The sequence below is a fragment of the Python bivittatus genome, unplaced genomic scaffold (genome assembly GCF_059951505.1).
Source record: "Python bivittatus isolate LINGU-HERP-01145 unplaced genomic scaffold, Pbiv_v1 ctg000660_np1212, whole genome shotgun sequence".
NCBI lineage: Eukaryota > Metazoa > Chordata > Lepidosauria > Squamata > Pythonidae > Python > Python bivittatus.
The window spans coordinates 2,061,770-2,076,294 of NW_028277092.1; the positions used below are offsets into that span (position 1 = coordinate 2,061,770).

Below are 14,525 nucleotides of genomic sequence, written 5' to 3' on the forward strand. Positions count from 1 at the left end.
ATCTGTAGTCTACCAGGACATCCAGGTCCTCCTCACAGGCACTGCTGCCAAAACAGGTATCACCTATTTTGGACCCGTGCAAATGTTTCTTACCTAAGTTCAGAACCTGACATTTCTCACCATTGAACAAGGTTTTGTTGGAAAAGGGTCAAAGTTCCAGTCTCTCAAGGTCCTTTTCAACCTGAGCCTGTCTTCTAAGGCATTGGCAACCCCCCCAGCTTTGTGTCATCCCCAAATTTTATGAGCACCCCCTCTATTCCCTCATCAAAGTCATTTATGAAGAAGTTGAGTACTAGGCTCCAGAGAGAGCCATGAGGGATCCCGCCACATACCTCCCTCCACTTGGACACAGGCCCACGTTCAGCCAATTTTGAATCTATCTGGTAGTGGGAGCATCCACCCCACCTTGTCAGTTTATCAAAAAGGACACTGTGGTCTGATTTATCTATTTTATTTATGGTCCAAGACCAAGTCACAGGATTTAAAAAATAAGAGTACACCATTAACATACGTATAAGTAACTATATATAGTGCATACATATATAAAAGGGAGAAGCCCGCTAAGGTTAACGTTCTGTAGGAGAGACCAAACAGTTTCTATAAGCTAAGGCTACAAATAAAAAATCCACTACCGCCTTCAAAACACCGGGGATTGGTCTTTTAGTAAGAATACCTCGATCTCCTCTTTGTGAGTGGCGTTTATCAGGCTCAAGAGCCGGTGTATTAGCTCCGATCGCCAAGGAGAGGACGGGGTGCTTTAGAAGGCTGCGTGGAACAGGCTCAGCCTCTTTCTCTGAGCGAATACATCCTTGGTCTTCGTAGGGAAGTCTGGCATATCGACCAGCTGTCACCCTAGTAGGGAGAGCATCTATCTCTAAGGGCTAGGGAGAAGACCCTTCTTTCCATGGGGGGCATACGGAATCTCATAGAAGTAATTGGGGAGTGTCCGAGGGGAGAGAGCAATTTGTCTTTACGGGAGATGGGAAAGATGGCCTCTGTCTGCCTGGAGGTCTACCTGAAGGTGGGTTGATAGTTTTAGCTTAGCATATTACGGCTTATTCAATAAACTGGTTAAACAGTCAACGATTTAGCTTGGTACAGGTAGTCCTTGCTAAACTGATGATAATTGGGACCGGGAACTCCATCACTTAGCAACATGATTGCGAGGCACAATGTCACGTGACTGTGCCAACTTATGACGGCAATTGTGGCAGTCTCAGTTGCAGCCGTTAGGCAAATCCCACGTGGTCACAGCGTCCTGTGATCACCATCTGTGACCTCCTGCCAGCTTCCCCATTGACTTTGCTTGTTGGAAGCTGGCAGCAAAGTTCGTAAACGGCAATCACATGACTGCAGGATGCTGCGATGTCGTAATTGTGAGCCGGTTGCCAAGCTCCCAAATGGCGATCACATGACCACAGGGATGCTGTGTCGACCACAAATACAAGGATTGGCTGTAAGTCCCCCTCATTCGGTGCTGTCATAGCTGAACAAGTGGTGGTTCAATGAGGACCAGCTGTATATAAACTCACAGCTCCTTTTATCATGGCAAAGAAAGAGAATTGCTCTTTTCCAAACCAGCTAATGAAACAATGGCAAAGGATTAAGAGTTCAAGAGCATAACATCTAGTTGCTTGGTTTAGTATGCAATCAAAGATTGTAATGATACATGGGAAAGACGTTGGGAGAGAGGGCGAAGAGATGCTGCCACGGGAACAGTCAGATAGAGAGCAAAGCCCACAGCTGCATAATGGGTGGAGAAAGAGGCTCAGAAGGGACCCTCCCTAGTTTCTCGGGCTGTAAAGGAGATGGCAGGATTATTCTATTTTCAGACTTGCAAGATTTTGTTAACTCATCTGGTCACGTTTCCTGTCTGATCTACCTGGGAAGGCTGACAAAGATGCTAATAAAGATCAGATGACCATTTTACCTTTAAAAATTATTTTAACGTATGTGTAGTTTAAGCCTCATTGCTTAGGATGGGCTGTCTAAAGGATGGTTTTCATATGGCGGGACTGCCTTGTCTAGATTCCCTGAGGATCTGCAAAACAATGGGACCAATTACAGGCAGTCCTTGGTTAAGGACCACCCATTCAGTGACTGTTTGAAGTTACGACAGTGCTTGAACAAGTGGCATGACCGGTCCTCAAAGTTCTGGCCATCCTAGTACCCCCATGGTCATGATCGCGATTCAGGTGTTTGGTAACCAGTTCGCACTTACTATGGTTGCAGCATCCTGCAGGCACGATTGCCACAAGCAAAGTCAGTGGGGAAGCCAGCAGGGAATGTCACAATGGCTCCGGTAAGTTGTTCCCACTGCTTTTTCTCCTGGGGATCCCAGGATCTTATACTCCATAGTGCGCGCGTGCCCACAGCACCCCCACTTGCACTCTGTAGTGCATGCCTGACTGTGCTTGCACCGTGTCAGCTGCCTGCGTGCCCTCCCACGCCTGGCAGCAGCTACTTACCCATCTGCCAGCCTGCTTGTGAGCTGCCCAGGACTTGCGGCTTCCTACCGGCTTCCCCATCGACTTCACTTGTTGGAAGCTGGCAGGAAGTTGCGAGAAGGTCCTTGCTTAACTACAACAACAGGGTCTGCTGAGATGTCACCAGGAGGTTATGCAGTTCAATTTTCTGGACTCACAAGACCCTAGGCTAAAATGGTTGGCTGATTCAGAGTATTGTATGAACACAATACTCAGGTCAAATGGACTTCTGGAGCCAACTTTTTTCCAAATAACAAATCAGTATGTTTCATGAGCAAAACTTGCACTTTTGAAACCCAAACTATTGTTGACTGCTACAAAGTGAGCCTAGCCCAGTAACCTCTTGGCTCAAAACACTGGTAGGATTTTTCTAAGGGTTATTGTACCTGGCAAACCATCGCCAGCTGTGATTTGTTGCCCACCCTCAATGACTTTTCATGACCACCTTATCCAAGACTAGATTAATCATGGTTTAATCTATGGACCCAATGTTAGATGCTCACAAGACAGCTGACCAGAAACTAACTACATGGTTAGGATTGTACATCTTAGGAGAAAATGGAGGGGGGCTCAGCCTGTTGTGTGAAACAGCTGGAGTTCGCTGGTATTCTTTGTGGCGGCCAGTTGGCTAGCTTTGGGGTGACTCAACTGAGTTTGGTGTCTTCCTCCCCCAGTGCCATTCCTGGGAATGAGGGGAAAAGGTGTGATGGTTATTGCCTGAAATGATCCTGTTTTGCAGCTCCTGCTTCTAGACTGAAGGTTGGGTGAGGGGTGAGGTTACTCAGTGGAGCTTGCAAAATGCCACAGTTGACATGCTTTAAACATGCTCCACCTTAACTACAATTTAATCTATTGTCCATCTTTGGGGAAAACGCTACACTTAACCATGCCAATGCTTAGTTTAATGCCCCCCCCCGATGAATATGCTCTCCCCAAATCATCTTGTGGGAGTGTGACCTCTGCTCCAAGGCAAGCTTTGCGTCTTGAGTTTTTATCCCTTGTAAAAAAAAAAAAAAATCCATTTTCAGCTTTTGCCTGGCATCAGCACCTCTCAAGCTGTGGGATGACCCCCTTCCAGACCTAGAAAGGCTCTGCTCTTCCACCCACTTTCAGGCAGAAGTTTGGAAGCAGTCCCCCATCTGTGGGTTCTAGCAGAGAGAGAGGTGGGGGCTGCCCCATGTCAAATGCATCTTGAACACTGCGCAGCAGAATTTGGCCCCCATTTTGGAGACGTGAGATGTTTCCAGTTTTGCTTTCCAGCGGAAAGAGGAGCAGCCTGGTCCTCCGTGGCTACGTCGTCCGGTCTGTTGATCAGGCACGAGACCAGTTTGGGTTTATCTGGTATTTCCAAATTATAGGAAGCACTCGCTCCTGTTTGTCTTACAGGGGTCAGAGCCCACTTCGTGACCTATCTGGGCATCCCGGTTTAGGAAGGATTCCGAGAAATGGGAAGAGGCTCAGAAAAGGGGAACAGATGAACAGGAAGTGGAAGCGAAAAGAGCCCAGTTTGGGGGCATGTGGAGCTTCAGGAAATGCAGCAGAGGGGGAAGAGGAGCACGTGTCCCCCCCCACCCCCCCAAGGGAGAAGGGGGGCAAGACTGTGCTTTCTCCCTCCAAGTAGGAGAAGGGAAGGCACCCAGCTGAAAAGACACTAGAAAAGACTTCCAAACCATCTGGCCGAGGAACCGATGGCGCGGAGAAGAGACGGGCGTCCCCTCAATGGATATCTCCTCGCCGGGATGCTTTAACTGGGCTGAGGGGGGTAGACTAGGTGGCCTCGGGGGCTCCCCCAATTCTGTGGTCTGCCGAGAGGAGCCAGCAGCGCTTCAGCCACCGAGGAAAAGGCCGGCGGGACATTCCCCGGCTGGGGGCTCTCGCCGTCTTCACCCCCAGTATCGGGGCCTGGAGGCCGCCAGCTGCTGCTCCTTCTCCGGGGGGGGACCCGCCTTGCGACCCGCCACGGCAAACATGCTCTCTGTGTCCAGAAGAAACATGCTGTAGAGGTTGAAGAGCATCATGGCGACAAGCGGGAGGAAGGTCAAGCCGAACCCGAAGCCTCGGAAGGAGCGGCCCATGGCGTAGGCCAGCCAGTAGAGGAGGCTGGAGGGGGGAGAAAGAAGGATCACCGGGGCGAAGCAGGGAACAGCACAGCTGTCCTCAGGGCACGGTCAGAAAAGTCAAGATGGCCGCAGTGGTCCGACCAAAGCTCTGCCTGCTTTTTGCATGGTCAAAATGGGAGCCGCAGCGGTGCAATCGAAACTCCACCCAGGTTTCATGCGCAGCACATTCTGCAGGCACCTATCAACCCCCAAACCAGCCCTCGCGTTTCAAAGGAAGCGGTCCAGTTTTCGCGGGGCTTCCCTGCTTTGGAGCGCATGACGGCCAACCCCTGCCACCACCGCCCTACGCGGGAGGCCGGGCTGGATTTTCCCAGCACACGAGATTGTCAGTTGGGGTTTCTGCTCGGGGAAATCCAGCCCTTGTCTGAGCAAGGGGGGTGCAAAGCAGGCCCCCCTCTGAAACCAGAATGTGGATGATGGGCTTTGGTGTTGCATGGCACGCAGACCCAACCACTAGGCTTTGCTGTACTGTAGTCGTGGGGGGTCTTGAACTGGTCCCAGTCTGACCCTTTAACAACTGGCAGGGGTGTGTGTGTGTGAGGGCAGCCTCCCCACAAATCACACACACACACCATGGGTTTTTAACACATTACAACTGATAACTGATAAGAGGCCTGTAAGCCACTGTATCTCATGGGACATCTGCATAACCAGCCTGCCTTCCCCTCCCCTCATGTCACCCCAATTTAAATCCAGTCCGGCTGCTCTGTGCGTCTGGCGAACTGTGTTGCAGCTCATGGAAGCTTATGCCCAGTTGTAAAATTGGAAAAGATGCCACCAGACTCCTCCTGTTTTTTTTCCACCATCCATGAACGCAATTATTCTTCTATAGTGCCCAGGAATATATTAAAAGATTTGCAAATCAACTGTATAATTGATAGGATAAATGGACGTTTCCTAACAATCAGTGTTCCCATCTTAGCACAAAAAATCAGGGTCTGGTAACATCTTTTCCAACTAACAAATTTTATTAAAAGCCATACACTCTTCATAAATAATCTGTCTCATGTGTAATTGCATCTGCATCACCAACTCATTTTCCATCTCACACCAGTGTAAATCCTGCATCAGTCCAGCCAACCACTCTGTGCATCTGATGTTAGTTGCAAAAGGTATCACCAGATTCCTCCTGATTTTTTGCCATCATAAACTAACCCAGTTCTCCTTCTACACCATCTTAGAACAACTCAGAGAGAGCCAAAAGCAGAAAACTTTTAATCCAGTACCAGCAGCAGCCCTCCTTGGAAAACCATTTCAATCATGTTTTTCTGCCTTAACTAATATTTAACTGGAAGAATTAGGCTTACTTTTTCCTCTTCCCTCCCCATTCCTTTTTCCTTTTATGTCCTGGCTTTTAGATTGTAGAGCTATCAACTGTTCCAACCAGCATTTTTAATAATATAAATTAAATAAATGCATTTTTAAAAGATATAAATCAACCCCAAAGATGGAAATCCGTTGTCCACAAATGACTACTTTTGATTTTATCACACTTCCCCCTCCTCCCTTTTTAAAGTGCATATTTAGGGCTACCAGGTGGCACCAGAGACAGTCAGAACTTTAGCCCTTTGTGCCATCCACTGGTATCTGGAGTTTTGCAGCCCCGTATAGGAGAACACTAACATGGTTATTTTCTCCATGACACAACGATGTTGGATCTGCTCAGCTGCAGGAAAGATACCAACAACACTGCTTGTTTGATTTTGATTTAGCATGATTTAGATTCCAGACCTTGTGTTCGACAAACCATGGTTTCCTGTAAGAATGGGCAGACCCCCCCCCCCAACTAATGCAATTGTTCTACCAGCGGAAGCCATGAGGTGGACTTCCCCTTCCACCTGGTTTAATGCCCTGGTTCATGCAACCCTTTTTCCCACGGCTGTCTGCAGGATAAGGTAAAAAACAATCAAAGTTCTGCCTGGTGTTATGTGTGACTGCGGGCACCCCTGCTCCTTGCCATCCTGTAACTGGTCTGCTTTTGTGACCTAAGTTCCAAGCCATGGATTACGGTTTAGTATGAACCCAGCCAATTGGAGTTCATCCAATAAACCATCATTGGGTTAAATCAGTGTTCCTCAACCTTGGCAACTTTAAGAGGTGTGGACTTCAACTCCCAGAATTCTCCAGCCAGCAAAGCTGGGGTCCACACCTCTTAAAGTTGCCAAGGTTGAAAAACACTGGGTTGAATGACTGTTGAAATGCCTCCAACCCAGAGGGGAGGTCCAGAAGCAAGAGGGGGGAGCTCTACTGTCTCTCTTACCGTGAAACTGCAAAAAGGGCCGTCAGCAGCGGGATCAGTTTGAGGCCTTCCTGAGGCAGGTAGGTAGAAAGGACCGCGATGTTGAAGAAGTAGAGGATGAAGAGCTGGACCGACTGGGAAACGTAGTGCCGGTGGATCTCCACCTCCCGGCTCAGCTCCTCAAAAGGCTGCAGGGAGGAGGAACAGAGGCGGGAGACCCCGTAAACGACCATCCCTGCAGGGGAAGAGGGACAGGCAGAAGGGGGTCAGGAAAGGGCAGATCAAGAGGGGCCTCCAAGGAGACCACGAGGCTCCGTTCCTGCACCTGGGGCTTTCCAAAGGGTTTGGGGGCAATTCCCATCATCCTTAGGAAGGCGCGACTTTTGAAGCTCCTGGGAAGGCCAGGTTGGAGAACTCTGCTGTGTCTTCAACTGTGCAGAGGTTCTGGCCAGGCGCCGGGGTCCAATGGACCTGGGAGTCCAGCAGCTCCAGGGTCCCAGGAATACCTGGAATGCTGGAGAAGGAAAGCTGAATGCCGGAGATGGGACAGTGTTGATCTCTCATTCCGCTTTTCCTGGGGGCAGACCCATTCCCCCCCAGCTTTTGTGATGCACCCTTTAGTTCCCATTTTCAGAAATCTAATTAAAAGCGGGGAAGGGATAATTTGGCTGGGAAGAGCCAAATGTTGGACTGGTAGATCTTAAGGATCTCCCAATGTTTTCTTCCATAATTCAAGCACTGATCTTTATTATTTAGGGAAATCCAATTTAAAGACCGTTTTTCTTGCGCAACCTCCCAAACCCGTTTCTCCTGTTTTCAAGCCTGGCCAGGAAAACAGGTGTTGGTATAAAAAGGTAAAAGTTGAATTCCTACTGAATAGTTCTCTGGGCAACAATACGACAAGGAGCTTGTCCTTGTCTTCTTCTCAGCCAAACCTAGAGACTCGGGAGTTGGAAGGGAAACGGTTTGCATTTCCCTGGGCACCTCCTTCTCTGCAGCAGAGCAGAACCCTGCTCACCTAAAATGATGGGGAACGTGGCAAAAACCCCGCAGCGAAGGGTGTAAACGAGGCGGGAGCTCATGGTTGTCATGGGGGGAACGTCAAAGGGCAGGAAGATGTAGGCGCCGTAGATCAGGCACGGGAAGAGGATCATGGCGCTACTCATGGAGGCCACGGCTTTGAGGTTGGCTGAGCTGCAGCTGCCCTTCTTCTGGCAACAGGAGGCCTGGGACGGCTCCCTGGCGTGACCGGGAAGATCATCCGAGCAGGCCGAGCAGCCTTGGATGATGAAGGTTTGCTTCTCAGGGTCTTCCTTCTCCTTCTCGCATTGTCTCCTGTCCTCAGGCACCCGAGGCTGCCACTGCAACTTCTTGTGCCTCCTTGGAGGACGTTCGATGCAGAGGGGGTCGATGGGGACAAAGGCGTGAGCTGCCACGGCAGGCATCCCGTGGCTCTCGCTGTCCTCAGGAGGCTTCAGGAAGGCCTGGTGGTCCATGGCGTTGTCCACAACCTCCTCCTTTATGCTCCCCTCTGGGCTAGGCCTGGCGTCCATCTCCAGTACCCCAGGCGGCGGCATCTTGCAAGCTGCATCGTGTTGAGCTTGGTCCCAGGGCAAAGTCGCCTCGGCATCCTCGGGGATCTGCTGCTGGGTGTGGCTTTGCGTCGGCTGGTCTGGGGACAAGTCCTTTCCCAAGGGCACCATTGCCACGTCTTCCGAAGGGGCGACCGCTGACATCTTGAACTGCCAAACCTTTTAGAGATGTTCCGTATCTGTCAGGCTTTTTCTGCTAAACCTCTGTAGTCTCCGTTCCTTCTTCCCCAGACGGCTTCTGTATGCAGAAAGGAGGACCTGGGAAAACAGGCCATGAACACGTGGGGCCGTGCTGCGCCTCGTCCCGTGCTGCAATGGGAAAGTATGCACGATAAACTGGTTTGAAGACGTCCAAGGGACGCAGGGCCTGAAGGATGACGGCTCAAGGCCACCATTGAGCAAATACCTTCTAGAAGAAGCACAAAGGAAACCTTTCACTTTCGAGACTGGTTCACTGAGCTCAACTGTGGTTCACTTAAACTATGGTTTATTAGATGTGCAGTATACCAAACCATAAAACACAATTTTCACTTAATGGGTTCACACCACAGGGAAAGCCAATATCAAAATCAAAGTGTGTAGTGGTGTCCGTACCAAACTGGAATAAGATAAAGGTGGTGACATGGGTGTGATGACATCATCACACAAAGCTGCCATTACGTAATCTGGAACTATAAATTGCAGTTGCATGACGACATCATCACGCAGTTTTCAAGTTCATCTTCATCACAGCCAAAGACCAGCCATATTAACTCTTAACAAAATAAAAACCCTTACTGTTATTAAAGGAATAAGATATTTTCCGCTACAAGAGCGGTTGGCCACCCTGATAAGGTCTGTAGGCCACACCCAATTTTTGTACAAAGCTTGCATATCCCCGGTTTAAACCACTATGATTTCCCCTCGTTCTCCTTTCCTTTCATTCTCAAGAGCATCTCTGCTCTTCGGTGCTGCTGCCCGTTCCAGACTTCTGGTCCCGCAGATGCTCTCTCTGCAATTTACAAAGCAGACTTCTGCGTGGCCCCCCCAAACCCACCCAACTTCAGAGGGGTTTACTTTCTCGTGTCTGCAGCAGGGGGTCTGTACAATTTGGGGTGGGGGAAAGAGTAAAGCTGAAATACCCCGCTTGGGGTCACCCCCCGCAAAGTTGGCAGAGCCAGGACAGGGGGGTGGGCAGGGCTGGGAAAGAGCGGGTGGAGCCAGGATGAGAATTACATCTGATTTCATTGGAGTTATAATGAATACTAATAAATACAGTTAATATGATCATCTTCTATTTCTTCAAGTGGCCACAGGTTACACATCCTTCAGCTTTCTCTCATCTGATGTTCTCCAGAATTATTGGACTACAATATCCATATCTCCAGCCAGCATGACTACTTGGTGGTCTCCAACTGACTGTGGGTTTCAGGTCCTCTGTATGTACTTACTAAGGAATAGCAGGGATTGGGTTCACACAACACTCCCAGTCAGGTCAGTGAACGATGCAGCGGCTGCATTCACACAGCACACAAAGCTAGCTTAATCTTCACCACGGCCAGTAGTTTGGGCTTGTGTGTGTTTGGGGAACTCAGCCATGTTGTTCATCTCTGGTTCCATGGGCAAATCCGAAAAACTGACAAATTTGGGAACCAGGTTCAGCGAGTTGTGTGAATTCAACCAAGGTTGCTATAAAGGCCAATACCTATCCCACAGGGGCTGCATTGATGGAGCATGCAACAAACACACTTATGGAGCTGTGCAGAGCAGGACAAGTCAGGATCTGATGGCTGCAACTTTGCAAACGTGCATTTCTGTAGCTCCAAGGCCAAGTTGCAAACATCTATCACGCTGCCTCACCTTGTCCTCCCTGCGCTGTTGCACAGGGGCAGCTTTTGAAAACGGCAGGCGGATAAGCTGAAGGGAAAGTACAGAACGCATACTGGCTCTCTGCACGTGAACAGAGGGATTTTGCTTTGGGTACTTTTTTTTTAATCTACCTTACAAGAAAAGAACCCCATAGATACTGGAAGTGCTTCAGCTGATCTTCTCTGGGGTACGGATTACAGTATATTGTTATGGTGTTAGTAAAAATGCCCTCAGGTCAGACTTGATGCTTGTTAATTTAATAGCCATGGTGGTTAGTTCCTCAGTAACAATACAGAAGCGGGTTGCCACGGCCTTCTTCTGAGATTTTTTTTTTCAACTTCCAAATTTAGTCTCCCAACCAGATAATGGTCAGTTTTGACCCTGATTTTCATTTTGGTATCAAAAAGAATTTGCCATAAAATCTGCCGTAGCCCCTTCTCCAAATAACACATTTTGTTAAAGAGCAGAAGTTTTGCAAGCTGCATTTCACTTGATCAGGTGTGATGTTCTGCTACTGTAGGCTAACACAGCTCTCCTCCTACACTCTCTGCTGTAGAATTGTGTTCAACTTTTCCATAAATTAGGACTTCCTTGATTAGATGGGCTGAGTGCTGCTTTAGGCTGCCAGACTTCATAACTGTGGGTCCGTATGTGTTACACGGAGCAAGACGGTGCATGTACGCACAGAAGCAATAGGCTTCATCTATTATGCTAACCCGTAATACGGTCTATTTGGATTTGGTTTTGAGCATGTCGCATGGGCCCAGCCATTGTGGCTTGCTTCCCATGGATTAGTATGTTGTCCGTACCCAGGCATTTGTGGCTTGTTCTGTTAATCGTGGCTAAGCAAACCATGTGAAGGATGAATCCAGCCAAACTACAAATACGGTAAGGCACTCCGTTCTGGCCTTAGTGTGACATGCAAACAAGCCAGCGTAGTTAATTTTTAAACAAATCTTTGGTTCACCTTATGCATGAACCCAGAGAGAAAAACAGAAAGATGTTAACCTCGGTAGGCAGCCAAGCCAATTTATGGCATTTCGAGAAAGCCCCCATAAAAGGCCCTGCCGGTGCAGTAGTTCATCCCCACTCCGGACCAGCCCGCAGCAACCAGGGTTACGGGGGGAGGGCAGGCGAGGCGTTTTAGTTGGGTTCACACCCCACGCTTCACTCGGCTACGGAATTTTCTGGACTGAACGACCCCCCCTAAGAGGACCCGGGCTGGCTGGAGCGAGTGGCCGCGCGCGCTGAGCCCGGGAGCGAAAGAAACCCGACCGGCTGAGCCCCGCGAAGGATCCGCCTGCGCTTCGGAGGCAGGAACGGGGGAAAGGAGATCGGTGGCGGGAGGACCCGCGTTAGGGCTGCTGGAGAGAAAATCTATCCCGGGAAACCGAGCTATCGCCCGCGGACGCCCCAGCCTCCCCCTCTTACCGGCGCCCCTTCCACGCTCACGTTTCACGCCGGGGCGAGATCGGAGTGGGGTTAGACGCCGGGCGAGAAGATCCCGCCCGCGACTCGCGGCTCCAGGTAGCAGCTCGGCGGGTTTGGGCGCTGCGCAATCGCCGCTTTCCGCCCGTCCCTTGGACTTTCAAACCTGCTCGACCAGCCCAGGTGGGGCTCCGCCGAAGGGCCTCGCCCGCCCGGTCTCGGAGCTCAGCGCGCAAGCAGTGGCACGCGCGCCCCGCCGCTGACCGAAGGGCCCTTTCCCCACCTGTCTAGGCCGGCGTTTCTCAACCTTGGCCACGTTAAGGGGGGTGGACTGCAACGCCCCGTGGCTGAGGTTGAGACACGCCGTCCTCAAGCAGGATGTTTGCTGATCTCACGGCTGCGCCCAGGTCCATTTCTTGGGAGCCACAAATAAGCCATTTCCCCTTACTTGCTTTCTGGCGTTTCTCCCCCAACTTCCCAGTCTAGCTTCCAGCCCCGTGGAATTTCTTGGTGGTCTCCTATCCCGACCCTGGCTACCATTTTATTAACAAAAGGCTAATAAATGATTTGGCCGCTGCCTCCTAGCTGGGCCATCTATGTTTGCTTGGAAGTCAATGTATTACTATACTGTATTATTTATTTGTTCGATTTATATCCTGCTTTTTTTCAGGCACTTACGGCAGCATATATAGTGTTCCCTCATCCCATGTTTCCTCATAACAACCCTGTGAGGTAGGGTGGGCTGAGATGGAGCAAATGGCCCAAAGACATCAGTGAGTTACTGTGGTGGAGGGGGAACTGGACTTGGGGCTCAGTTGTGCCCATTCAACATCTTAACCGCTATACCACCCCGGCTATCTCAGTATCTAGTAGTTTCTTCCCCATTAACCTTGTCAAGATTACCTAGTGGTCTCTCATCCAAATATTAACTGGCTCCAACCTTGCTCATAGAGCTTTTCTTTAGAAAAGAGCAGAGATCCTGATATTACTCCGGTAGGCAAACAGTCAGTTTCATTGGGAGGAATTTAACAATAACAATGAATAAATAATCTAACACAGACACACCCCATCAACTATCTCAGTCTCTCTGTGATTTATTTACGAGGGCCTCAAAGAGCTGACCTTCCTTTGTGGCTCTGAAGTGAGCAAGAGGCATACTTTCTCCTCCTTCCACAGTAAACGTAGATTAACTGTGACCACACAATATACTAAACCCTAAACCTGGAGTGATAAAACAGAATTGCTATGTACCTACCATATAACTTGTGATTTCCAAACAAATACACCCAACTGAGACTTAATGTAGCGGCCAGCTTCACACAGCCTGCTAAGACGTCTAGGTGTATTATGCTGGTCCATAATAAAGATCAATTTGATTCGGGTTCCCATACCATCCCGAACCACAAATAGCCTGACCCCCTTTTGGCCTACACGTATTTTGCAAGCTCTCCTGGCCCGTACCTTGTAAAGCAGAGGCTGCCCTGGTGAATGGGCCGTAACATCACAACAAATTGGTGGAGCCAGAGTTTGCTCTTGTGTGTGAAGCGCGTGGGTATTTCAGGGGGAAGACTTGGGACTTTGAAAGCAGAGTTTTTCGAACTTGGCGACTTTAAGACGCGTGGACTTCAGCTCCCAGAATTCCCCGGCCAGCACAGAATTCTGGGAGCTGAAGTCCGCACTCCTTAAAGTCGCCAAGGTTGAAGAACTCTGCTTTAAACGCGAAGTACAGGCCAGACGGGCTCCCCGGTTCTCTCCGTTTCAGCCGCCCGCGAGATGCAAGGAGGGCCGGCGCTTCTGGCGGGCTGAGCTGCGCGGAGTCTTCGCAGCAGCCCCGGCAGCCGCGCGCCGGAGTCGGGTTCGGCGATCGAGGGCACGAGCCGAGGCGGCCCAGGCACCCCGACGCTCGCGGGCGCTCCGGGGAGCTCCCCGGGGGCCGGACTGCCAGGGCTTGGGGCTCCAGGCCTGAAGGTCGGCGGCCACTTTTGCGGGACAGCGCCCGGGTCGGCCGCTCTCCCGGGGACCGTCCTCGCGACCGGCCTTCCGGATCGACCCTCCGGCCGGCCGCCCCTTCGAGCCGCGAATCGCGCCCCGGGCGAGCCGCGGCGCCTGCCCTGGCCTGCCCTCGGGACTGGGCGCCTGACGCCGTCCGGCGACCCCCCCGCCGCTTCTCTCAGCGGGAGAGCCCGGACCCCCCCAGGAGCGCCGGGGGCGGACCGCGAGCGGCCGGCTGCTCGGGGCCCGTCGAAGGCGCGCGGAGGCCGGTCTCCGCCGCCGGCCTCCAGACGCCCCGCGCGCGGCACGAGCGAGCAGAAGACGCCCAGACCGCGTCCGCCCAGCCGGGCAGCCCCACGGCGCGGGGCCGGGCCCGCTCCCGGCTGCCCTCCGCCGCCCGCGCTTCCCCTCCCGCGGGCGAGTCAGCGCGAGGCTCGCCCGGAGCAGGAAGGGCCGCGTCCGTCCGTCCGTCCGTCCTCAGGCGCCCTGCCGCTGCGTTCAGTGGGCCGCGCTTCACTCCTCCCTTTTCCTGACTCTGATCTGCTCGCGGCGCCAGCCTCGTAGGGGGACGCAGCTCCCCCAGACGGGAAGGGCAGCCGTTTTGGGGAGCTCCGTGGTGAGCGGAAGCGCTCCCGCCACTCCCGCCCCGCTGCTTCCTTCCTTCCTCGCCGGAGAGAGCGGAAGGTTCGCGAGAAAGAAGAGCGGGCAGCGGAAGGGACGGGAGCGTCAAACATCGGAAGGGAGGACTCGGAAACCATCAACGCGACCCCCAAATTCCTGCTCCCGCCGCGCTGAGGTCCCCTCTCATCTCTTACTAAGT

The 14,525-nt window shown here is 51.6% G+C and overlaps 1 protein-coding gene across 4 annotated transcripts; it reads right to left on the reverse strand.

Annotated features, from left to right (window-relative positions):
- Nucleotides 1-435: 435 nt before the first annotated feature.
- On the reverse strand, nt 436-14,515 carry TMEM79 (transmembrane protein 79). Of its 4 annotated transcripts, none has more exons than XM_088151127.1 (4): nt 13,175-14,515; nt 7,864-8,746; nt 6,867-7,080; nt 436-4,586 (listed from the first exon to the last, which is right to left on the reverse strand). In XM_088151127.1, the coding sequence occupies exons 2-4, from the start codon at nt 8,579-8,581 to the stop codon at nt 4,370-4,372; spliced, it is 1,149 nt and encodes a 382-aa protein (XP_088007253.1). In that variant the 5' UTR covers nt 8,582-8,746; nt 13,175-14,515; the 3' UTR covers nt 436-4,369. The 4 variants fall into 4 exon arrangements, with proteins under 4 accessions (XP_088007253.1, XP_025028610.1, XP_007437719.1 ...); XM_025172842.2 differs by having other exon boundaries at nt 11,738-14,515; XM_007437657.4 differs by having other exon boundaries at nt 11,717-14,515.
- Between the last annotated feature and the right edge of the window lie 10 nt (nt 14,516-14,525).

Bases quoted from the DNA above. Each gene is read 5' to 3' on its own strand.
- TMEM79 (XM_088151127.1), bottom strand. From the start codon at position 8,581: ATGTCAGCGGTCGCCCCTTCGGAAGACGTGGCAATGGTGCCCTTGGGA. The intron at 7,081-7,863 runs GTGAGCAGGGTT...CTTCCCCTGCAG, and splicing joins CACGTTCCCCATCATTTTAG to GGATGGTCGTTTACGGGGTC. The intron at 4,587-6,866 runs GTAAGAGAGACA...TCCCCCCTCCAG, and splicing joins GCCCTTTTTGCAGTTTCACG to CCTCCTCTACTGGCTGGCCT.